This window comes from Ornithorhynchus anatinus, chromosome 4 (genome assembly GCF_004115215.2).
Source record: "Ornithorhynchus anatinus isolate Pmale09 chromosome 4, mOrnAna1.pri.v4, whole genome shotgun sequence".
In the NCBI taxonomy this organism is placed as follows: Eukaryota; Metazoa; Chordata; class Mammalia; order Monotremata; family Ornithorhynchidae; genus Ornithorhynchus; species Ornithorhynchus anatinus.
This window is the reverse complement of record NC_041731.1, coordinates 31573057-31597777: the sequence shown is the minus strand read 5'-3', so window position 1 is coordinate 31597777 and position 24721 is coordinate 31573057. Positions and strand designations below refer to the sequence as shown.

General features: G+C 49.8%; 1 protein-coding gene across 1 annotated transcript in view; it reads right to left on the bottom strand.

The window, feature by feature from the left end:
• The window catches only part of COL27A1 (collagen type XXVII alpha 1 chain), a 241942-nt gene that overhangs the window by 87546 nt on the left and 129675 nt on the right, over positions 1 to 24721 (bottom strand). Inside the window, exons 15-23 of the mRNA XM_029062843.1 lie at positions 17314 to 17367; positions 16937 to 16981; positions 10171 to 10224; positions 7971 to 8024; positions 7803 to 7856; positions 4977 to 5030; positions 4607 to 4660; positions 896 to 940; positions 213 to 266 (exon numbers count right to left, since the gene is read on the bottom strand). Of these exons, the coding sequence (XP_028918676.1) occupies positions 213 to 266; positions 896 to 940; positions 4607 to 4660; positions 4977 to 5030; positions 7803 to 7856; positions 7971 to 8024; positions 10171 to 10224; positions 16937 to 16981; positions 17314 to 17367 (468 nt within the window). The remainder of the gene's footprint in view (positions 1 to 212; positions 267 to 895; positions 941 to 4606; positions 4661 to 4976; positions 5031 to 7802; positions 7857 to 7970; positions 8025 to 10170; positions 10225 to 16936; positions 16982 to 17313; positions 17368 to 24721) is intronic.

The following is a 24721-nucleotide window of genomic DNA, read 5'->3' as shown; positions in this document are numbered from 1 at the left end:
AGGAGGCATTTGGCTTTTCTCTGATGGGTTAGCTTTTTGAAGCCCATCTGCCCACAGGCTACTTGCATGTCCTACCCAGTTGTTTGTTCTCAAAGACTGGCTCCCTGACTCCTCAACATTCCAAAGCCAGGTGACTCAATGTTCCCTGCCCCCAAACCCATTCTGCTCCCGAGTAAAGCAAAGTCCGGCACTCAGAAGGAAATCTTCCTTACCTTTAGGCCGTTGGGTCCAGGCCTTCCGGGAAACCCTTTTCGTCCAGGGTGGCCCTGAAACAGAGAGATGAATGCAGGGAGGAAAGTGTCCAGGTGAGAACATCTCTCCTGCTTCAGTGAGTGGGGGTGCTGGGATCCCCGGAACTCTCATAGAGTAGCTCATTCTGGGCAGGGAATGTACCTGTTTATTGTTATATGATACTCTCCCAAGGATTTAGTACAGTGCTCTGCAACAATAAGCACTCAATAAATATGACTGAATGAATGGAGTGCAATCAGGGGGACCTTGGGTAAGTGGAGGGGCACAGGATGTATCAAGGGGCATAACCAGTCTTGACCCCTGTGCCTGGGTCAATCAGCATTATAAACTACTTTTTTTTAAGGGGACAGAGAGAGTTTTACTATGTGGAGGCAGGGGGTTGGACAAGACGACCTCCTACAGTCTCTTCTGGCTCTAAGGTTCTAAGAACTCTCAGAAGCTGTCAGGTGAGCTGGGGACCATCTGGCCCTCCTCCTTCTCCTCCTCCCCTGCCCCACCGGGGCCAGCCAAAACTCTGCCCCAAGCAGTATTTCCTGGCAGTAGTACCACCCCTTCCCACCAAGGCCAAGGGGAACCAACCTCCTGTAGGTCTGAGCCAGATCCCACCTTGCTGTCATCCACTACCACACCCTTTGGGACTTACCTCTGGGCCAGGTGATCCCGGGGGCCCCGATGGTCCTTCATCTCCCTAAAAGTCAGGGATAGGGCAGGAAGTGGGAGGAACGAAACAGAAAGGAGGGGGAAGGTTAGATAGCTCAGGAGAAAGAACGCTGACTTGCTGAGGGTCCTGATGTGGGAGGGTGAATGGCTTTGGGAGGAGAGGGAGGTGACAATCAACAGGGTGTGAAAAGGATAATTAATTGACTGCCAAATACTAACAACAACAATAAAAATAGCAATAAGGGACGAGGAGGAGGAGAAAAAGGAGGCATCGGCACTTAGAATGATTCTCTGCTCCTGAACTGCAATCAGCCCAGGACGTCTGGTTTCAAGAGGTCCATAGACTTGACCTCTCAGGGGGTTCACGGTAGCCACTGATTCCCAGGAAATTAGAGCCCAGCAGACTTGCCCACAGAATAACTGTGGTCTTTGGTAAGTGCTTACTATGTGCCAAACATTATGCTATTCAATAGGGCAGATACTGTGCAATTAGGTCAGACACAACCTCACCCTCGGGGAAAGGGGATAGGCCTGGCGGTTCTTGATGGGGCCTGTTTGGGACCTGGGATTTCCCACAGAACCCTGGGACCTGCATGACTCTGCCTCCTGCAGGGTCAGAAGGGCGCTCGGTCTAAGGCGTTCTCATATCAAACCCATTTCCAGAGGATATTCCCTTTTTCCAAAGAGGCCAGGGGTAAACAGGGATTTTGGGAAAGATCCTTGCCTTCTCCTTGTCTCACTTTCCTCTCTGTTATATTCTACTCTCTCAAGCACATAGTACAGTGCTCTACACACAGTAAGCACTCAATAAATAAGATTGAATGAATGAATGAGTGATAATACCATTTTGGGTTCCTTGGAAGAGAAGTGGTGAGAAGAGCCAAGCAATGATGATAGTGCTTGATGTGACCTAGTGGCAAGAGCACAGGCTTAGGAAGACTCAGGTTCTAATTCCAGCAGTGCCACTTGCCCACTGAGTGATACTGGGTAAGTCACTTAACTTTTCTGGGACTCAGCTTCCTTGTATCTGCTCCATTGCATGGCACAGAGAGAGTGCTTTAACAAATGCCATTTTTATTAATACTAATGGGCAAACAGCAGATTCCTTGTGGGATTCTAACTCCTCTCTCACCTGCTTCTGGAGTTCTCTGTTTCTTCCCTCTGGGGCCAGGGAAGAGGCTCTACTCCTCCTTCCATGGAGCTTCCTGATCTCGGGTGCTTCTGCCCTGCCTGAATTCTGTGGAGTTTTCCCATTGACTTCCAGGAAGACCTCACCACATAATGGCCACACTGTATCTCTCTGAGGCCACAAAGGACAGCTCCAGTGGTTTCTGGATTGACCAGGAACTCACCAAGCTATGCAGGAAGAAGACTAGCAGTGTCAGCAGAAAGTCAGCTTGAAGGCTTGGAGAGAAAAACCAGCTGGATCCTTAATTTGGTTGGGTTTTCTAAGATTCGCCCAAGGGCATCTCCCAAGAGCATGCAATAGTTGGAAGGCTCCGTTCACTCATCTTGCCCCGTTCACTCATCTCATAGCAATAGCATAGTCCTACTGACACTGGGACATCTGATTCTCAAGTTAAAATGATAAGGTTCCAACCCTGAGATGATTGTTTCTTGGTTTCTCTTTTCTCAGCTGCTTTTAATCTACCCATTCCCATTGCCCTGGAGTCCCTCTACCTGAATGTAATATGTGTGTTGGGGAGAGACACCCAAAGCTTAAGGAAGGCAGAGGGAGATAACAGCAGTAATAATGGTATTTACTGAGGGTCTGCTGAGCACAAAGCACTGTACTAAGCCCTTAGGAAAGTACACACTCAAGACGTGTTCTCTGCCTACAAGGAGCTTCTCTGCCTACAAGGAGCTTCTCTGCCTACAAGGAGCTTGCACACCAACAGGGGAAATAGACATAAAATATTTGTGAATAGTGAAATCAAAGTAAATAATTGAATATATGTATCAGTCAACTGTATTTAGCTAGAATGTGGGTGCTAGGAATCAATCAAGGAAAGCTTGTGGGAAGATAAGGGATTTTAGCAGGGGTGAAAGTAAAAATTGGTTCTTCCCAAAATGGAGGGTTGGGGCTGAGGCAGTGGCTGTTGCTGTTGCCATGGCAGCGGTGGCACTTTGCTGGTCATTGCAAGGTGTTGCAGGGTGTTGTGCCAGGAGAGAGGGCACTGTGAGGCTGGGAGAGCTGCTCTGGTCTCCGGGGAGGAGCAGGACAAGAGGGAACCTACAGGTTCCTAGGCTGGGCCTGAGGACAAAAGAGCTGGAGCAACATGGGGACAGATCTGGGTCCCCACCCAGACCCTGGGGCAGCCTCTATGCCCTGCTTAGAGCCAGACCAGGTGCTGCGGGAATAGACAGCATCCTGGTAGCTGCCTGGCACGCCACAGCTTGGCTTTGGTCTTGGGCTGGAGCTGCCTCGGGGTCAAGTCCGCTCCTGGATACATACCACTATGCTGGAAAGGGGCAGCCCAGTCACCCAGCCACCATGGAATCCTCAGGCTGGACAGCTTGGCTTGAGGGACCAGGAAAGAAAAACAGGGCTGCTTTGGTTTTGAAATAATTCATATTAGAACAGGAGTGCTGCCCTGTTCTACAGGGTTCTAACTTCCACCCCTGAATTTTAAGAGGGCTTTGAAGGCTGGAAGAACTTGGTCTGGTGGATTTGGGAGGAGGGGAGGAATTTCTAGGCCAGAGGGTCAGTGAGAATCAGGGGACAGAGCCAGGAGAGTTGAGAGCCGGGTACAGTTAGGTGAGCTTGGGATGGAGGAAGAGAACTAGCTGGGGAGTAGTGGAGGCAGAGAGTTGATGTGAGCATTGGGAAGAGTTTGTGGAGCTCCTCAGCACCAATCTTGAGAAACAGCATGGCAAAGTGGATAGAACAGGGGCCTGGAAGTCAGAAGATTATGGGTTCTAATCCCATCTGTTCATTCATTCAATAGTATTTATTGAGCGCTTACTAGGTGCAGAGCACTGTATTAAGCACTTGGAATGAACAAGTAGGCAACAGATAGAGACAGTCCCTGCCGTTTGATGGGCTTACAGTCTAATATCTGCTGTGTGACCTTGGGCAAGTCACTTCACTTCTCTGTGCCTCAGTTACCTCATTTGTAAAATGGGGATTGAGACTGTGAGCCCCATGTGGGACAGGGACTGTGTCCAACCTGATTTGCTTGTATCTACCCCTGTGCTTAGTACAGAACCTGGCACACAGAAAGTTCACAACATAATTAATCTGGGTTGATCCTGAAAGGTCACATCTAACTAAAAGAGAGATGCACCTCATGTTGTCTGGACAGGTTTCAGGTCCAAAAAATTTCTAAAAGAATTTCCAACCCTCACATACTTCACCTTCCCACATTGGGCCTACCCTTTCTTTGGTGTTACAAGTGCACTAAGCCAGAGAGTTGCCCCTATAGCACCATGCCTCCCCTCTGCTGGTTTCCCAGTGCAATATCACCCAGCCAAAATGGCTCCCTATAAGTCCCTTGGGAGATGGCTTGAAGATCCCACCTGGTCTGACCTGTCTGGAAACAACCCGGACTGTTGGGCTCCTGGGTATGCATGGAGGAAAGGTGGCCAATCTCCAAATAACTAAAGCCAATCACAGCTGGGAGCTTCCAGTCTGAGTTATGGGAGGGAGCGATGGGGAGGGGGTGGCTCTAGCCTTCAGCATGGGCTGCCTTACCTCCTGGCCGGACTGTCCTCTTGGTCCCGGTAAACCTCGGGCTCCTGGCTTACCCTGGAGGGAAGGGAGAAGAAAATCACCTCAGGAAAAAAAAAGAGAACCGGACTGTCGGACGGCCGTCTACACAGCGAGAGCCCTCTTGACTCCCAGGACCGGCTGCCACGGGACAGTCTCCAACGTCAATTCCGCTGCCGAGAAAACTGTTGGAGAGACCTCAATCCAAACAGGCGGGACTAGAGCTCGGGCCAGAACAATCTCTGGGCTTCATTGTGCTTTCTTTCTTTTTACTACCTTTCCCTCTTCCCACCTCTCTCCCCACCCATTTTGTTTCCGTTGGCTCCTTGCATCTGTCTGTCCATTCGCCACTCACCTTGGTGCCTTCTGGACCGTTTTCACCTGGGGGTCCAATGTCTCCCGGGAAACCCTGAGGAGAAGCAGAGAGCCAAGATCACCCATCTCAGCGCCTTCAGCGGAGGGGTCATCAGGAGCTAGAGGCCGGGGGCCTCCTGGACGCGGAGGGACCTTGGTGAAGGTGGGTCCCTTCGGCATCCCACCAGGAGAGGGCAATAGAGCAAGCAGGCCCTCTGCCTCTATTGCTAGCGAGTGCAGAGTCAGCAGGCATCAGATTTGGGTTTAATTTGTGCCAGGTCGTCCGGCCAATCCCCTCCGAAGCTATTTTGGGTGCAGCGTCTTTGGAAAAACGTGCGGTGGTAAATGTCTCCTTGCTCGGCCCCGGCGAAAACCTGGCTGCCAGAGTGTTCATCGCTGCCTGGTGCTCCCACATCTGTTTCATTGATCAGAGAACTAAAATCACTCAGACATCATTGAGAGAGAGGAGCAGGAGCGGTGGGGGAGTGAAGAAGGTGCTGACACACTGGATCAGCTTCTGTTTTCATCCAAGCAGCGGCCCTGTCCGTCTCGCCCATTCCCAAATGGGGAACAAAGAAGGCAACCGGCTCTCCCAACAGAAACTCAGCGTGTGGATTACAAAGAGATAGCCCGGAGTCCGAGAGGCTGGTTTGTAGCTGTCAGAGGTCAGAAGCCCGATGAAAAGCAGGAAATTTGCCTGTCTGCCAATTCTGGAGGAAAGTCTCAGGCCTTGGACCATTTTATCTCTCAGTGGGAAGGATGGAGGAAAAGCTGACACACTAAAAGGGATAGAAACTTCTGTTCCAGAGATGGAACCGTCCAGAGACTTATGCCTGCATCATGCTGGGTTAGTTCCTAGTTCCTGGGCACTAGGGAAGGGAATCCCCTAGGCAGTTTGGGGTGTCAACACCTGAGGGGGGCATCTGGCCCTCAGAGGAATGCTCGAGGTCTAGGGTCCACAGAGAACAGGCAATAGTAAACCAACTTAACTCATTCAGCATCTGGGGTTTCAAATTTGTTTGGTGAATCCCAAAGGAATCATTCAAAGTCATATCTCATCCCTCTCCCAGCCCCATAGCACTTATGTACATATCTGTAATTTATTTAGTTATATTAATGCCTGTCTCCCCGTCTAGACTACAAGCTCCTTATGGGAAGGGAATGTGTCTATAATATTGTGCTCTCCCAAGCGCTTAGTACAGTGCCCTGCACACAAGTGCTCACTGAATACATCTGACTGACTGACTCAGGTTGGAGGAAACCCTGGCAAAATAATATCACCCAACTGTCCTGCCCTTAGGAGGCGGTCAGGGCAGGTAAGTCAGGTTCCAGTGATACTTTTCTCTGCTGCCCGGATAATTTTTCTATGGAAACGTTCAGGACACGTCACTCCACTCTTCAGAAAACTCCAGTGGTTGCCCATCTACCTCCGCATCAAACAAAAACTCCTCACCATTGGCTTTAAAGCACTCTATCACCTTGCCCCTCCTACCTTACCTTGCTTCTCTCCTTTTATAACCCAGCCTGCACACTTTGCTAACCTCACTGTGCCTCTCTCTCACCTATCTCGCAGCTGATCCCTAGCCCACGTCCTGCCTCTGGCCTGGAATGCCCTCCTCCCTCAAACCTATAGACAATTATTCTACCCACAACCAAAGCCTAACTGAAGGCACATCTCTACCAAGAGGCCTTCCCAGACTAAGCCCCACCTTCCTCATTTCCCATTCCCTACTGTGTCACTCTGACCTCTTTCTTCCCTTTGCTCTTCCCCCCTCCCAGCTCCACCGCACTTATGTACATATCTGTCATTTCTTTGTATTTATGTCTGAGTTCTCCCGTCTAGACTGTAAGCTTGTTGTGGACAGGGAATGTCTGTTTATTGTTGTACTGTACTCTACCAAGTGCTTAGCTCAGTATTCTGCACAGAGTTAGTGCTCAATAAATATGATTGAATAGGTTTGTGGTTTAACTTCTCTGGGCCTCCATTTTCCCTCAGGCAAAAAGAGCATAACAATTCCTGCCCGCCCTCCTTTCATTCATTCATTCATTCAACAGTATTTATTGAGCGCTTACTATGTGCAGAGCACTGTACTAAGCGCTTGGGATGAACAAGTCGGCAACAGATAGAGACAGTCCCTGCCGTTTGACGGGCTTACAGTCTAATCGGGGGAGACGGACAGACAAGAACAATGGCAATAAATAGAGTCAAGGGGAAGAACATCTCGTAAAAACAATGGCAACTAAATAGAATCGAGGCGATGTACAAACTCCCCCCAACATCCCAGGAAAGCTGGGAGATGAGCAGATAAGTATTTGTTGATGGGCTCTGAATTCCTGAGAGAAGAGGCTCCAGAGGCCCAAGGGATTATAAGTGGCGGTTTCATTGTGGGTTGGGGCACAGCTCCCCGAGGTCAGGAACACTTTGGAGCGGTTTGGAGTGCTTCCTTCCCTACCTCCCTGGGTTCCACTGAAACTGCAGACTTCCAGATTGAGAGGGTTCCTTCATGCAAACCCTCCAGCAGCGAACTCCGCTGGCATCAGCTGGCATCAGCTGGCAGCAAGTAGCCAAGGACAAGGGAAGAGAAACACCCAGGCTTTCCAGAGGACAGAAGGAAATGTACCAATCAATCATTGGTATTTTTTGAGTGTCTACTATGTGCAGAGCACTGTTCTAAGTGCTTAGGAGAGTACAATACAATAGAGTTGGTAGACATGATCCCTACCTTCAAGGAGCTTACAATCTAATGGAGGGAGACAGACATTAAAATAAATTACTGAAAGGAAATAAAAGAGCTCATGGGGAACTGGAAATTGTGACCTTACATACCTCAGGTCCAGGAGGTCCAGGAAACCCAGCAGGTCCTTTGTCACCAGACTTACCCTGAAGAATAAAGGAAATGAAAGAGGAGGGGGTGAAGGCCAGGCAGTATTGCCCCCACCCTGCCCAGCTGTCTCTCCAGAGGGTCAGGGAAGCAAGTCAAGAGGTCATACTCACAGGAGGCCCTGGCTTCCCTCGAACACCCGGTGCCCCCACCATGCCCTGGCTACCCTGAAAAGCAGACAGACAGGTTTGGCGTTAGCAGGCAATAGAGGCAGCAAGTGGCCCCGCTCTCTTTCCACACAAGGAAGCACCCACGATTCCCAGGAGGAGTAGGCTCGGCCAGAATGCTGTCACCGAGTCCACCTTGTGTCAATAACCAATTCCTAGGCTTGTGGGGACCCTTGTTTGCGCTCCTCTCTCTGTCCAATCTACATGTGTGGTGGTGGTCTGGGCTAAACTGGTAGGGACTTTGGGAGGGTGTTGAGTGTTACCAGGGTGGGCCATGACTGATCTGCCTATATTGTATGTATCTACTCCAATTATAAGAATGGGGTATTTGTTAAGTGTTTACTATGTGCCAGACATTGTGCCAAGCACTGGGGTAAATACCCAATAATCAGGTCAGACATAGTTCCTGCCCCAGATGGGGCTCACAGTTGAAGCAGCAGCATGGCCCAGTGGATAGAGCCCTGGCCTGGGAGTCAGAACATCATGGGTTCTAATCCCAGCTCCGCCACTTGTCTGCTGTGTGACTTTGGGCAAGTCACTTCATTTTTCTGTGCCTCAGTTCCCTCATATGCCAAATGAGACTGTGAACCCCACGTGGGGCAGGGACCAAATCTAACCTGATGATCTTATATCTACCCCAGTGCTTAGAACAGTGCCTGGCACATAGTAAGCGCTTAACAAATATCGTCATTATTATTATTCTTATTACTAGGGAGAAGGAGAAGAAATAGCCTATCCCCATTTTCACAGATGAGGAAAAAGAGGCCCGAAGAAGGGTAGTATTTTGCTTAAGGTCACCCAGCAAAGGGGTGGAAGGGGAAGAGCTGGAATGAAAACCCAGGTCCTATGATTCCCCAGTCCATGCTCTTTCCACTAGATCATGCTGCTTCTCAGCTACCCCAGAGCTTAGTACAGTGCTTGGCACATAGTAAGCATTAACATTTACCACAATTATTACTACATTCCAACTTCCACTGGAGGGATAAGGAGGTTCCTACAGTGGAGCTGATAGAAACACTGTTTCTTCCTTGAGCAGATTCACCTAGCCTTTTCTTCATTTCTCTGCTACTGGGGACTCTGTGGAGTGCAGTGTTAACACAGTATTGTAACATTTTAACAGTCCCCTGCTGTAAGTCCAGGGACCTACTTCTTTAACTGTTGTTTGTCAAGAGGACCTGGTCCCCACTGTCAGAATTTTTTTCCCCCCTAACCCACTCTCCTCTCTGTTTTGCATCTTGGCAAGATTTTTGCATAAAAATTCCCCACTTGAAGATCCCCCAACATTCCCTGGGCAGCCTACAGGACAGGGGCCTGGACTCTGGGCCTGTTCAATCACTGACACTCTGTGTGACCTTGAACAAGTTAGCGACCATTCTGGGCCTCGGTCCCACCATCCGTTGATGGGGAGATGATCCCCCAGCCCTACTTCCACTGGGAAGATAGGAAGAGGGAGATTATGGATGAGGAAGAGCATTTGAGGGCCCAGGAGGAGAGGCACTGAGCTGCTACAAACAACACATCTTGCTGGCTTTTGGTTGGGTTCACCTCTGTTTGGGAAGATGTTTACGACCAGGGGAATGGTGTATGGGTAACGGTGTTAGGAGCCAGAACACCATGGTGACTGGGGGACTTAAAAACCCCTTTCCTCAGGAAGTCACTCGCTCTGAGCTGAACTGACCCACCCTTCAGTACAGTAGTACTATGTTGAGCGTTTAATATGTGTGAAGCACTGTACTAAGCACTAGAAAAGACATATATATGAGACCTATATATGATCCATGATCCTCAAGGGGCTCACAATCTAAGAAATAGAAAATACATCTAAGACACTCCCCTCCCCTGACACCAACCTCAGTGTCACATAACACCCATCCACTCTGTGTAGACTAGGGAAGGCTTCAACTTTGGTGCTTTACCCCACTGGGAGGGCAGCATTAGAGGTGGGAAATGGCAGTATTAGAAGCCACACAAGGGCCCTCTAAACTAAAGGAGCTTGCTGGAGGCCCAGGGCTGGGCTTTGCCTGTCCGAATTGGGGAGCCAAGATCCCCAGTGTCTGGGGAGGCCAAGGCAAACACTTGGCCGGCAGTGACTGGCACACTATCTACCCACCAGAGGAAACTTCCAAGGGGGCTTGGCAGAGGTTACCTTGTCTCCTTGGAATCCGATATCTCCGGGAACCCCTGGTAGCCCTTGGTCACCCTGGACACACACACAGCAGCAAAGAGAGTTAGAACCGGCAGCAACCCAGCACACCTCCCGGCAATGGGGTGGGGAGCCAGAAGCAGCAGCAGCAGCAGCAATTTGATGTCTGTCTCCTGGCCCTCCTCACCCTTCTGCAGCCATAGAGACCAACGAGACCAGCCCTGAATGCAGCAATGAAAGCCCAGATTTTCCAAGCCCAGTTCCAGCTCCCTGGGATGACAGACGCTCTCTGTAGTGAGTGCACCAAGACCAAAGAGCAGGAATTATCCTCTCCTTTGGGGGAGAGCACCACAAACAGGGAACCTAGCCCCACCAGTCAAAAACCAAGTCAGTAATGGAAAAGGAGAGTGATTTTCCTTTCACATGCACTATGGGGACCTATTTACCTGGGCGTGTTAATTGAGCATTGATAAATTGCATTCTCATCCCTAGCTACTCTCTCTCCTCTTGAAATGGAGGGAAGGGGAGAGAAAATGATACTTTCCTTCTCTTCCTAGGGTGCAAAACAGGCTGAACTTTCTGCATTCCCGGGGCCAGCCATTCCATTGGCTGAATCCATATGAGCCCTGATTATCCTGATTAGCTTGTATCTATTCCAGTGCTTAGAACAGTGCTTGGCACATAGGAAGCACTTAACAAATACCACAATTTTGTTATTATTATAGCTGCCCTTCACATTGGAAAAAGACACCCCTGACAGTGAGGTTCACCTATGAGGGGGCGTGGAGAGCTCCAAATGGAGACCTATGCTTCATCTCTGGCAGTTTAGGGCCAAGGGGCTCTAGGAACAGTCCTGGGTGTCTGCAAAGCATGTGCCTGGACTTCCCCATTTGCTCAGAGTTGTCCATGGATCTGGGAGGGGCTGTGGGCAGATGGCAAGGAAGAGCCACAAGGAGTCCCTGCATTCCAGTTCCAGGAGCAGAAAGAGAGGGAAGCTGCCTGTCCATCTGGTCCTTCCCCCTGGTCTCAATGTCAGAAAACCCATGAAGGAGGAATATCAGCTCTTGGATGGGCTTGTCTGCACAGAGGATCCTGCCTCAGTAGGTGCAGACCAGAGGTACCAACTTTTTCTCTGGAGTGTGGAGAAGGAAAGCAGAGGAGTGGGAGGAAGCACATGGGAGGGCCTGGGGGGAAGCAGGCAGGAAGGCTTCACAGAGATAACTGACTATTCAAGACTGCTCTCTGATCTCTTTGATCTTGTAGGAGACCTGGCCTGGATAAGGATGGGAGCCTAGACAAAACCGCTGTGGTGGTGCTCTTTCCTGCGGCCCACAGCTGGGCACCCACCAGCCCCCATCACCCCTTTTCACTTGGCACCAAAGTTCCAGGAGGAAAGGCACAGCCTCCTGAACTTTATCTCACACTTATCTTCCTCACCCCAATCCTCACATGGTACTGTCCTTTTATTCCCAGGTGAGGGTGGCTTGGTCAATCAATTAATCAAAGGTATTTATTGAGCGCTTACTCTATACAGAGCATTGTCCTAAGTGTTTAAAAGAAAACAATACGGTTGGCAGACACGATCCCTGACCACAAGAAGCTTAGAGACTATTCTCTTCCCTGCACTGCTGGGCAACTATGGCGGTGGCGGGGGAGGAAGAGTACCGTCTCCCTCTACTTTTGCCTGTCAGGAGTTTACCTCCCAGGAGATGTTTACTCCCTGATAGGGCAGCAGTTCAGGTGGAAAAATCCCCTTTGAATTCACTTTAAATTCAAAAGTAAGTCCTCTATCCTCTCCTAAAAAGACTGCTGCCCTGAAGGATGATGGTTAAGGCATGTTGCTGGATGGTATAACTGGACCCAGAACAATCACCGGGACAGCATCCACAGGCTCTGGAGAAAGTTGTGGTCCATTGGGACCATACCTGCTCTGCTTAGGAAAGCCCGGAACAGAGCACTCAGGGACCTTCTCCTGACCAAGGAAGAGGAAGGGCTGAGGATATCATACAAGGTATTGAAGGTGGATCTGTACAGTCAGGCTGACTGGATGCACAGTCTATTCTCCAGAGCCCTGGACTAGGCTGAAGCACAAATGGGCCAAGGGGCTGGTTATACAGTGAGCTTGGGGTTGGGGTCGGGGGGAAAGGAGGTGGAAACCAGCTAATGCAGGGATCTGGAGAAATCCCTGCTTCTAGCTATGGCGAGCCTTCGTCATGTGAAAGCAAGACTCTGGGCAGGCAGGGGACCTAGGTAACTCTACCCAGCACTGTGGAAGGTCCTGGGAGCTTTGGCTGGCTTCAGGTGGGTTGGGTCAAGGGTAGTAGCTGAAGATGGGAAAACACCTCAGGGGACTTCTCCGACCCTCAAAGTAGGAGTAAGAAACATGTGATAAACCCAACCTACAAAAAGGGAGACTCTCCAAGATCATGGGAGAAGCAGGCAACATTTGAGGTGGAGGCTGGAAAACAGGCTAGAAAGGAAAGGGAATTCTTTAGCAGAAGAAGGAAAGCCTGCGAAGGATGAGGCTTAATGACATCACTTGTTCGCCTCTCACGGGCAGGTCTTCAGGCACAAAGGAAACGTTGGCTTTCAAGGAAAAGAAGCTTAGGCCTGAAGCAGAGCATATGGATTTGTGTTGCAGTTGGAGGGCTTTAGGTGAGATTAAAGGAAAACTTTCTGGCTCTGAGAGAGCAAGAAGGGGAGCGATTGCCTATGTGGTACTCTGGAAGAAAGCACTGCCTGCCTAGAGCAAGGGGGTGAACTCTGTGACTCTGGGTGGGGCCGAAGGGAGGGAGTGGTCTTCTCTGGCTACGACGGAGGGGCGCTGATGCAAACCAAAGAGAGGACAGGCCGGGTCCAAGGAAAATCTTTTCTAAAGGACCAACTTTGCTCCCTGGCCCTAGTCAAGGGGGATGAAAAAGTAAGGCAGTTGATCCCATTTCTTGCCAAGAACAGTAACCTTTGGGCCTTCAGCCACCATCTGCAGTCTGCTCTGGAGAAAGATGTGAATCCTACGATCCCCATAGGGCTGAGGTTTTCCCACCAGTCAAGGGCTGTGATCCTACATCCCCTTGAAGGCAGGCAAGAGGCCCCCTGCTCTGCTGGGTGGGCCCCCAGCCCTCTCAACCCCTGAGATCCATGGAGATCCCCCCTGCAGACCCTAACGTGTCAGTGAGCTGCGGCAGATGGAATGAGTTAGGCCCAGGGAGGCCACACTCCTCTAACATGGGATAATGAGGAGGAGGAAGAGGAGCATTCCTGATTACCTCAGCGGGGTGAGGATGATCTCTGTTCAGGGAGAGTTTGCCTCTCTTGAGAGTACAAAGAGAGAGAGAAAGAGAGAGAGAGAAGTGGGGGTGGGGAGGGGCTTCCTGGGATCTAGGCAGTATTTCTAGAGGCAAATGGGTTAGATCAGGCTCTGGAAGATACCCACGTAAAACCCCCTCCAGATCACCTCTTCTTCTGGATTCTGCCTAAACTGGCTCTTGTCCAGTTGAACCAGATCTTTTGAAAATGTCCCCTCTTTCCCTCTTTACATTTTCTCCTCCAGATGCTGTGGAGACTCTAATCCCAGGACTCTGCACTCTGAAATCAACGTTGCTGCCACGTGGCTTGATTTAGGGATGGGAATGTTCCGATTTTTTCTCTCCTTCCCAAATCCCCAAGCCTTATCTTCTGTTGACATGCTGGGGATGGGCTTTTTCAAAGCTTTCTGGGGACTACATGGGGCTGCCCCCTTGCCCATTGGTGGCTTTGCCCAAGGCGCCGGGTAGATGGGGGTAACAGATGGCGCTCAGTATTTGATTCTAATCTGGGGCTGGGCCTTTTGAGGCCAACCCAGCCGCTCCTTCCTGATGTGGGCATTCCAAGTCCTCCGTTTTCCTGTCGCCAGCCTTTTGGAAGCCATTTGACCTTATAGTAACAGGTCTCAAGGGACAAGAGAGAGAACAAGGAAAGGGCAATGGTAAGGCAGTGAATGCTGGGAGTCGAGACTTGAGGGCAGGGGCCTGGGTGTGAAGGCTTTGTGGTGGGCAGGGTGGAGCTCCTTGTTTGGACAAGGAAGAAAAAAGGAAAGCAGAAGTAGGAGGAATGAAAAGAGGGTCTCAAGAAAAATCCTGGATACAGAATTTGGGGAGTGGGGAAGAGTTCTCAGTTGAAGGAAGAGGAAGCTGTGTGGTTTAGTGGATGAAGCCTGTGCCTGGGAGACAGAGGACCTGGGTTCCAATCCTGACTCCACCACTTGCTTGCTGTATGACCTTAAGCAAGGCACTAAACTTCTCTGGGCCTCAGTTTCCTCAACTGCACAGTGGGGATGCAGTACCTGTCTCCCTCCTACTTAGACTGTTAGCCCCATAAGGGACAGAGCCTGTACATGGGCAGAGCCATAGTGGAATGGCCAATGACAGGGCACTAATGGCTTTTGTTTTTGAAATGATATTTGTTGACCACTTAAGATATACCAGGTACTGTTCTAAACTCTGGGGTAGATGCAAGCTAATCAGGTTGACACACAGTCCATGTCCCACACGGGGTTTATAGTCTTAATCCCCATTTCACAGATGAGGTAACTGAGGCCCAGAGAAGTGAAGTGACTTGCCTAAGGTCCCACAGCAGACGAATGGCAGAGCTGGGATTAGAACCCAGGTCCTTCTGACTTCCAGGCCCGGGTTCTAGCCACTAGGCCATGCTGCTTTTCAAGTACCTTGATGCTGGGACTGCAAAGTGCTCTGCTCACTTCTGGTATCTGTGGATGTAGTGCCCAGGGTGGGGTTGGTGGTGGGGGGGGAGAGGGGTTCCATGGTCTTGGGAAGGGAAGAGAGCTGGTGGTTGAGGGAGCTGATGCAGCAAGTAGATGGGAGACTCCCAGAAGGGGAATGGGCCATCACCCAGTGTGTCTTCTCATTCCTGGCACTTGGTCTTTCTCATCCTCTCTTGGCACCCAGGGCCAGTTAAGGAAAACAAAGTGGGTTGAGCTGAGGTGAGATGTTTGTAATTCTGGGATCGCTCTGGGAATGTGTGAATGGGCTCATTTGGAAGCCAGGCTAGTAGAGGGCAAAGCTGACCAAATCCTATCTCCTCAGGAAAGCTGGGGAGGAGTCACTCTCCCCATCTTCAAAGCCAACTAAGATTTTATCTCCTCCAGAAAGCCTTCCTAACTAGTCTCTCATCTCCCCACCTTATTCTCCCTCCCTTCCACATTGCTTATGTACTTAAGTTCGTACTCACTCAGCACTTGGGCTCTCTCCCCACCCCTGAGCACTTATTTATGTATATATCCTTACACTCTGTTGCCTCCCCTAACTATACTGTCTGCCTCTCCAGCTAGATTTTAGACTTCTTGTGGGAAGGGATCCTGTCAACCTACTCTCTTGAAATGTACTCTCCTGAGCTCTTAGTACAGTGCTCTACACAGTAAGTGATCATTGAATACTACTGATTGACTGATGGGCAATGGTCAATGAGAGAAGAATGAGGAGAAGGCTCCCAGAGAGCAAGGTGAAATTGCTAGCACAGATGTGTGATTGACAGGGGGGAGTGAAAACTGGAGAGCTTCAGGGAAGAAAGTGTGAGTTCTGAGAGTGCGTTCTTGCTGCTTTCCAGGGCACATAGCATAAACCCGGGGCTGGACTGGTAGTGTCAGGCTAGGAATCCAGGTGAGAGGGAACATGAGACCCATCCAAGACAGTTCTCACAGAGGCCCTTTGTGGAGCCAGAGCCTGTTCCCCAGAGATACAGAGGGACACGGCCCTGGGCTAATCTCCAACCTCGGATCTGACAAAGTTCCAAAGTATGGCCTGTGTTGTCTGGCCTGATTGGGCTTACTGATGGCAGCCACTAACCCATGCTGGCACTCAGGGGAGAAGGGCAGGAGTCCACTCTGTCTGAAAAGGAACTGAATGGAAGACAATGAACAGGACAAGAGGAGAGAGAAGGGGAAGAGGGCAGTTACAGAAAAGAAACATGAAACGAGCTGAAGACAGAGAGAGAGAGAATGAATGCAAGCGAGTGAGCAAGCACAGGGAGCTTGGGGCAGGGGGCAACTTCTGGGCCATTCTCAAAGATCACTGCCGTGACAGGATTTTTCTCTCAGAGATGACTGTTGTTCAAGGTGCCCTTATCCAAGATAGCAGAGGATAGGATGGATTGCCGTGGCATGGCAGAGACCCAGCCCCTGAGATGCATGTGATGTTTCACACACACTACAGTGGCTTGCAGCATCACGTAACAATGTCACATGGCTGCCATTTTGTGGAAGCCTGCTTGAACCTCTCCCATTTGCCCTGTAAGTTTTGCGAAGTAAAGTGTGTTCCGATCTGCAGAACTCAATGATCAATTTTAAAAAGCAGCAGTAAAGCATCTGGTATCGTGTTGGAACTGGAAAGGGGGACAGAACAGCTGAACACTGGACTGCCTGGTGGAATACTGAATGACCGGCCACCCTACCACTGGGATAGAGGAGATCCACTGTGGGGAATAACTTGGAGATAAACTGCCTGGGAAGTTTGGGGCAGGGCGGCATGTGACATTATTGTATAATACTGCGGGCTGAGGAGATGTCATGGAGAATATTGGGACCCACCTTCCCAGCCCCACCTCACAGGCAGCTGAATGTCTGCCGAAGCTGAACCCACAGGCTTTGGAAAAGGAGGAAATAGAAGAGTCAATAGAGCAGAGGAGGTGGCGGAGGTGTGGAAATGGAAGCTTCGAGGGGAAGGGGAATTCCACATGCAGAATAAAACACAGTGCAATAAGGGAGTATTCAGATCACCTTATCACCTTTCAGTCCATGTTCTCCGAAGTTTCCCATCAGTCCCTGCAAAGCAGAAGGCTCAGAATGAGTGCTTGGCTCCAATAAGGGCTCCTGGGTAAGGGGCTAAATTCAAGACAGGGGAGGGGGCCAGGCCCTGGTCCTGGGAAATGGTCTTCTGGGTGAGAGCAGCCTCACAATGTGTCTCAGAGCTACTGAAGCCGCTGTCTGGAGAAAACATGGCTCTTTTCCACCCCATGGCCATTCCCGGTTCTAAGTTAGGACTCACCCATCTTTTCCTTTTCCCTGAAATATGGATGGACAAGGGACTGTCAGACCCATAGAGTCCTGTCCCAATGTAGGGCAGGGGACAGGGACAAGACCTGGTGGTGGCTCACCTTCAATCCTTTGGGTCCCGGGTACCCAATTGGCCCCAACAATCCCATGTCACCCTGGGAAGAGGAAGGAGACAAGTTAGTCAAGGGGAGAACAGCAAAATAACTCTAGGAGGGGTGGTTGGGGGTGGTGATGTGACCTTGGAGGATTCCATATCCTGACATGGAGTAGCTGTGGAAAGATTCTGGCACTTCTAATCAAGAGCAGTGGGCTTTTCTGCCCAAGGTGGTTTTGGCACTGGGCAAAATTTCCCCTTCCTCCAATCCAGTGTTCATTCTGGCATTGCCCTTCTCTCTTGGCCCCATGAAGATGGTATCTTTAAAGATATTTTCAGCTCTGAAGCCCCATGAAGGCAGGGACTGCATCTTTTTTGCATTCTTTTCTCAATGGTATTTGCTAAGAGCTTACTATGTGTCAAGCACTGACCAAAGCGCTGGGGTAAATGCAAGTTAATCAGGCCGGATTCAGTTCCTGTCCCAAATTCGACAATAACATGAGACTACGAACAATGCTATTACTGGGCCCAAACAATGACCCCTTCAGTCCAGGGTCTGCCCCTGATAGTTGTCCCACAGGACACTTTGAGGAGCCTTGGGGCAACTGCCTTCCTGGTCATTTATTCTCAGGTGTCATGGAGAATGTTGGGGACCATCCTCCTGGTTCTGCCTCAGGAAGCATCGCTAACTTTCCTCTGTCATCCCTAACTTCCCTTCAAGCAACCCATTATGGCTGCCAATCTATCCAAATGACTCAAACTCACTGGCGATGATGATGATTATGATTATTAGTAATAATAATAACAATCATGGAAATAATGATACTTGTGATATTTGCTAAGTGTTTACTATTGTGCCAAGCACTCTATTAAGCCCTGAGGAAGATACAAGATAATCAAATCAGACATAGTCCCTGTCTCAAATGGGGTTCACGTTCTAAGGGGGAAGGAGTACATGTATTGAATCCCCATTTTACAGATGAAGAAACTGAGGTCCAGAGAAGGTTGAGTGATTTGCCCAAGGTCACTCATAAAGCAAGTTTCAGAGTTGCAATTAGAACCCAGGATTGGCATTGATATTTTCTGCCTGCATGATTTTCTCTGATAACACATTTTATTCCCTTACCACTTGCTTTGTGAAGAAGGATTTTCTTTTGCTAGTTTTGAATCTATCACCCTCAAACCTCAATAGTTACCATCTCCTTGACCACCTTGGTTGCTCTTCTCTGAAATTTCTCCAGCCGTATTATGTCCTTCCTCAAATGTGGCACCCAGAACAGCACACGCAGTATCCAGGGACCCATAATTTCCAAAGGGGATTCATGAACAAGATAGGCACTCAACTCTTCTTGCCAGGGAGCTTTCACTCTTCTTCCCAGGCTTACCCCCAGGACTCAGATCTTTTTCTCTCTGATAAGCTCCTGCCATTCACATTACCTTCTCTCTCCTCTTCTCCATGCAGTAAGACTCAATCAATCATATTTATTGAGTGCTTAGTGTGTGCAGAGCACTGTACTATAGGCTTGGGAGGGTACAATTCAACAATAAACAGGCACATCCCCTGGCCATAATGAGCTTACAGTCTAGAGGGGGAGACAGATATTAACTTAAATAATAAATTATAGATATATACATAAGTGCTGTGGGGCTAGGAGGGGAGATGAATGCCCTTGGAAACACCTTTTGGTCTTCAGACGTCAATGTGAACCCCAAAATACTTGGCTGGAGGAGGGAGGGCTGAATCGGGAATAAACGGATCTATGTGCTGGTTCCAGCTCTGCCTCTCTGGTGCTGGATGCCCTCAGGCAGGTCATGTCACTCCTCTGTGCCTCAGTTTCCCTGGCTTAAAGCAGAGAGAGGCATCTCTGAAGCCAGAGTGAGATTAAACTAATGAGAGTGACTGTACCGCATGAGAGTGCCCCACCAAGACAAAGTCTAAAAGATCCCTGTGCTGGGTGGGACCAGGCACATCTACGAGAAGCTGGGAAGGAGGAATGGATTATGCAGGGCTCTGATTTAGGAATGCGTTAGAGCTGGAGGAGTTTCCTGCTAGTGGGGGCCAGGAAGCGGGGAATGAAGGGTTGCATTCCAGTCTGGGATCCGTGAGCTCCTCCAAAAGCTAAAGCTGAGGAATTCTCCTCCAGCATCTCCTTGTCCAAAGAAGGAGGCAATGGTAAACCACTTCTGTATCTTTACCAAGAAAACTCTATGGATACACATACCAGAATGACTTTATGACAGAAGATGGGATGTTCTGAAGAGGGTGTGCCCATGTAGTCATTATGGGTTGGAAACGGCTCGATGGCATTTGAAGAAGAAAATCTCCTTGTCGGGGGCTTCAATCAAACAATTGATGGTATTTATTGAGCACTTACTGTGCGGAGAGCACTGTAGTAAGCACTTGGGTCTCAACATCTCATACTCCATTTTATATCTAACCCAAGCATTGTGTGCTGGGGTGGACGGGCTTGTCTGGTCCCATGGGGGGGGCCTGCTCTGGGCTTCAATAATGGATCAGGGCTCCCATTAGGGATTAGGGTCCTCAGTGGCAGCCCAACTCATAAATTCCTTGAGGACAGGGATACTGTCTACAAACTCAATTTTTTTTTAAGGTATCTGTTAAGCACTATGTGTCAAACACCAATCTAAGCACTGGGATAGGTACAAGTTAATTAGGTTGGACACAGTCCCTGTCCCACATGGGGCTCACAGCCTAAGTAGGAGGGAGAACAGAAATCCCTATTTAAATTCTATTGTATTATGCTCTTCCAAGAACTTAGTACAGTGCTCTGCACACTATAATCAATTCAGTGATCTGCCCACTAGTAAGTGCTCAGTAAATAGTATAGTGTTCTGCACACGATAAGTGCTCAATAAGTAATGAAGTGATCTGCCCAAAATAAGCACTCAGTAAATAGGAGTGCTCTGCATACAGTGAGCACACAATAAATACCATCAGAGCACACAATAAATACCATTATCTGATTGATCCAAGCTGGAAAATTGCCTGGGGATTTTATGCTCCGCGATGGGGAGCTGGTAGACTTTGAACCGGGGAGGTGGGCTTTTGGGGGGACCCTGGGACCACCCCAACTCCCTCAGAAGTACTCTGAGTATTCCAGCTTCTCACCATCTCTTGTTGAATCTCCTGCCAGTTGAGAGGCTCCAAGTAATACCCAGAGTTAAAGTTAAACTTAAAGTTACTTGAGGGTAGGGCCTGCATGAAACAGGGTAGGGCCTGCATGTAACCTTTACAATGTCCAAATGTCCAACAAATAATTGAAGTTTGATGGGCCTTTGTTAGGGGACTTTGGCCTCCAGATAGCAGCTCTCCAGCACCTTCCATTAGTTTGCTTCATCTATGCGGTTCCCAGCATACTAGAAACTGGTTACTGTGCTGTTTCCAGCTCTGCCTCTGGCATGTTGGGCATCCTCGGGCAGGTCACTTCACTCCTCTGTGCCTTGGTTTCACTGGCTGTCAACAGAGAGAGGTATTCTCCCAAGCTGGGGAGAGACTGAGCTAACGAGAGTGAATCTCCCGCAACTGGCTGCCTCGGACTGCTGGGATATTTCTCTCAGGCCCAGTTGGGACTTGCCATAGGCCTATGGAGGGGAGAATAGGTCCTGCCAGCTCTGGGGCTGCTGGGACACTTCTCACGGTCCCAGCTGGGGCCCACTGTAGGCCTGTAGAGAGGCAAATTGGTCTTGCCAGCCCTGATGCTGCTGGGAGACCTCTCCCAGTCCCAGCTGGGTTCTAATAAAGGTCTTCAGAAGAGAGCTTTGGTCCTGTTGACCCTAGGGTGCTGGGTCACTTCTCTTGGTCCCAACTGGGACCCACTGTAGGCCTGAGGGCCCTGAGGTGGAAGGCACCATCTCCCCAGCAGCCAGGAAAGGGCTAATCTTGATCACCTATTCACAGAAAGACAGAACCACAGCCCTGGGCTCAAAGTGGGGCACTGCCCCAGTTAGGCCCTGGCAAAGGATCAGCCCTCATCAGAGCTCGCAAAAGCTGCAGCCCTGACTATAATTCAAGGCTCACAAAGAGGTCAGAAGAGCCTAGGATTGGAGATGTTTGTGTGGGTAGGAAAACAGCATGCGTATGGGGCTATGGCCTACCTCGAGTCTGCTTCCTTGACACATACGGACCGAGCTACCCCAGGAAACTCAGTTCCTGGTAGCAACGGGGTCTTTGGGGCCTCTTACCTAGAACTGGGGAAGCAGGAGATCCAACGTTAAACTGCTGAGACAAAGACACTAGAAGCAGCTGTGGAGAGGCCAGAGCAGGGGGAGAAACCCTTTAGAAGTGCCCATTCAAATGGAGCCCTGTTGCTTTTTTTCCTCTCCCAATGAAGGGAGCCAGTGATGAGCAGGCCAAGCTCTCCTGCAATGAGTAAATAAACAGAGACCCCCTTTCCTGGAGGAGTCCTGCTCTAACAGGAGGCCATGTGGTGGCAGGCAACTTGACTCTTGCAAAGGCTGAACTCTAAGTTCTCTGAATACAGGTCCCTTTCTCAGAGCTCCCAGCATAAAGACGTCTTGTAGGAATGTGTGGATTTAACAGGCTAACCCGGCACCAGTGCGCTGAGAGCACAAGAGGCCCCAGTGATGCTCGATTCGGTATTCCGGGCCCCCAGGACCCAAACAGCACAGTGGCTGACAGCTCTGGAGGAACAGGACTCCTGGGGATCTGGGACAAGAGCCCAGGGCACTGGCAGCTGGTAGGAAGGGAAGAGTTGACCCAGAAAAGGATGCCGAGAAGGGCAGCAAAATGCTGAAAGGGATGGAAAATGGGCTCTTTAAGGAGAAGTTCTAATAAGTGGGATTGTTTAGCTGGGAGAAGAGAAGGTTGTGGGATGAGGCAGGTAGGGGACTAAGGCGGGAAAAAGACTTGATAATTGTCTCTGTGTCTCTGAAGGCTTTTTAGGGAGTGGACACTGGCCAGTTGTTTTCTCGGTCTGCTGGGATCTGGACAATTGGGAATGGGCTTAAACTGCAGCAACAGAGATTGTTTTCACACATGAGGAAGGCATCAAAGGACATTTAGAAAAAGAATAGACATCTATCTGTCCAGGATGATTTTGTCATTCCCCTGGGTGGATGCACTGGGCTGGCCCAGTCCAGGGTAAGCACTCCCTTCCAGTCTGAGGATTTGAGGATTCTGTGAGTCATAAATGAATCCTCCTCTCTCTCTCCCCCTGCCTTGGCTGGTTGGGAGTGATGTTGGGGAGGGATGCTGGGGCCTGATGGAGCTGGCAGGGAAGATCTTCCCCTTGCGCATGCTCCTTCTGGGCTCTTCTGGCCATTTCTTCACCGTCCCCTTCCCCCACTCTCCTCCCGTAGCATCTGAATCCTTGCCAACTCCCCTCGCCAGTGGACCAGTGAGTGAGGCCTCTCTGAGGTTCTCCAAAGGTCACCCACAAATTCTCCAGTCCAGGCTGACCGCGCTGCTCAACAGAAAATTCTGAAAGAGGTAGTGGGGCTAAGTGGACAAAAGGTGGGCCGGGAGTCCTGGGGTTTAGTCCTGGCTGTGGGGCTGACAATGTGGGACAGTGGCATGCCAAGCAACTTCTCTTAGCCATGGTTCCCCCAAAGGTAAGGCACAAATGGTCCCTGCTTCTCAGTAGGGTAACTCAAGGGACATGTGAGACAGGAGACATCTATGGGCTTTGAGCTCCTTGGAGAAAAGGCCACAGCTCGACTGAAGTAATTGTTACAATGACAGTTAAAGACTCTCAGTGTTGTTCCTGTCTCTTGGTGACCGGTACATTACTGCCCATGCTCTTCTGCTCATACTTAGAAAACTCCACAGTCTCCCTAGGACCCCAACCTACCTCTGGCTCCCAGGTCTGGTTTCACTGCTTGGAACTCTGCAGCCCTGGACTTTAACCAAAAGCAAGCAGAGCTGCCTTTCTTGGGAGTGGGCCATATCTGGGAGCATCAGACTGACGGCAAGAACTAAGTTCTCTCTGAGCCAAAGGAAGAGACTTGATTGAAGTCAGCAGGGGTTTCCTCTAGAGAAAGTTCCCACTGCGTTTCACTGAAAATCCATCTGCAGGTGGGGGTGCTTCCTGCTTTGATTTGGTAAGCAAGCTCTGCCCTGCCATTTCCAGGCTGGGTTAATGTTAGCAGCCAAATGAATTTTAATGAACAAAGACGGGAGGCCCAAGGGAGCAACGGAAACTTCAGCCTCAGAGAAGTAGGGTGAAGAGGGCGAGGGCTGTCTCCAGGCACCTTCCGGGGCCTTTACTAAAAAATGACCTTTCGGAATAGTTTACTAAGAACTTGAAGTGCTTAGAGAAATGAGGGATCAGCTCAGGGGGAAGGTGGTGGGGAAGGTGGGAGGGAAACTCTGTTGTACTCTCTCAAGTGCCTAGTACAGTGCTCCGCACACGGTAAGTGCTCAATAAGTACCATTGATGATGATGATTATGATGATAATGTCCCTTCTTTCCAAGACTCCCTTGGACTCCCTTGGACTCCCTCTCCTTTTCCAAGAATCCTGCTCTGATCAAGCAGAATGGGAGCCTGAATTTCATTCTCCAAATCCCACAAAATAGGGTTGAAAGGGCACCTGCCAAAGGTGGTGAGTTCAAAACAAGAGGAGACATTACCTTGCTCTGCAAGTTAGAAAATTTGTTACTGCAGGAATCTGCAGAAGCAGAAAACAACAAGAGCTTCAAGAATTGGTTAGATGCATTCATAGTTGAGAAGGACTGTGAGCCCCATGTGGGACAGGGACTAGATCCAACCTGGCTGTATCTATGTCAGTTCCTAGTATGGTGCTTGGCATGTTTTTAGGAGCACAATGACTACCACAATTATTATTATTATCCATGGGACCATTAGAGATTATCAAGGAAAAAAGGAGATGGCCCATCCCTAACCATATGATTGGATGGAAGGAAGGGCAACTATCCCATGATTCCTCTAAACCTTTGAGAAATCGCTACCACTGTTGGAGGCAGACTATTAGTCTGGGAGGATCGTTGGGTCTCATCCAGCAGGGTGATGCCTATAGCCTAACTTTTTCAGGATTTGCCCCTTCACAAAACCCCCCATTTTCTTCTATTTGAGGGCAGGGTGAGGCCTAGTCTACTGTGAACAATCAATCAATATTCATCACAGCTCTGTTTAAGTGTCCTTTTCACCTCTCCTCTCCATACTGCAGGCAACGAACAACTTCTCTGAGCCAACCTTTTCCCTGAACTTGCTGACAGAAAGGGAAGCCAAGTGACTCTGGGGAGACACCAATTTTCTTGGCGAGAGCAGGGGGGAGGGGAAGGTTAGAGGAGGATGGGTTAGTTGTTAATTACAACCGAGCCTTAGGTGGTCCCCAGCACAGCTGTTTTCCCACCTGCAGGGGATGCTGAGATCTAGCTCACAGCTGGCTGGCTGCATTACTGCAAATCTCATTA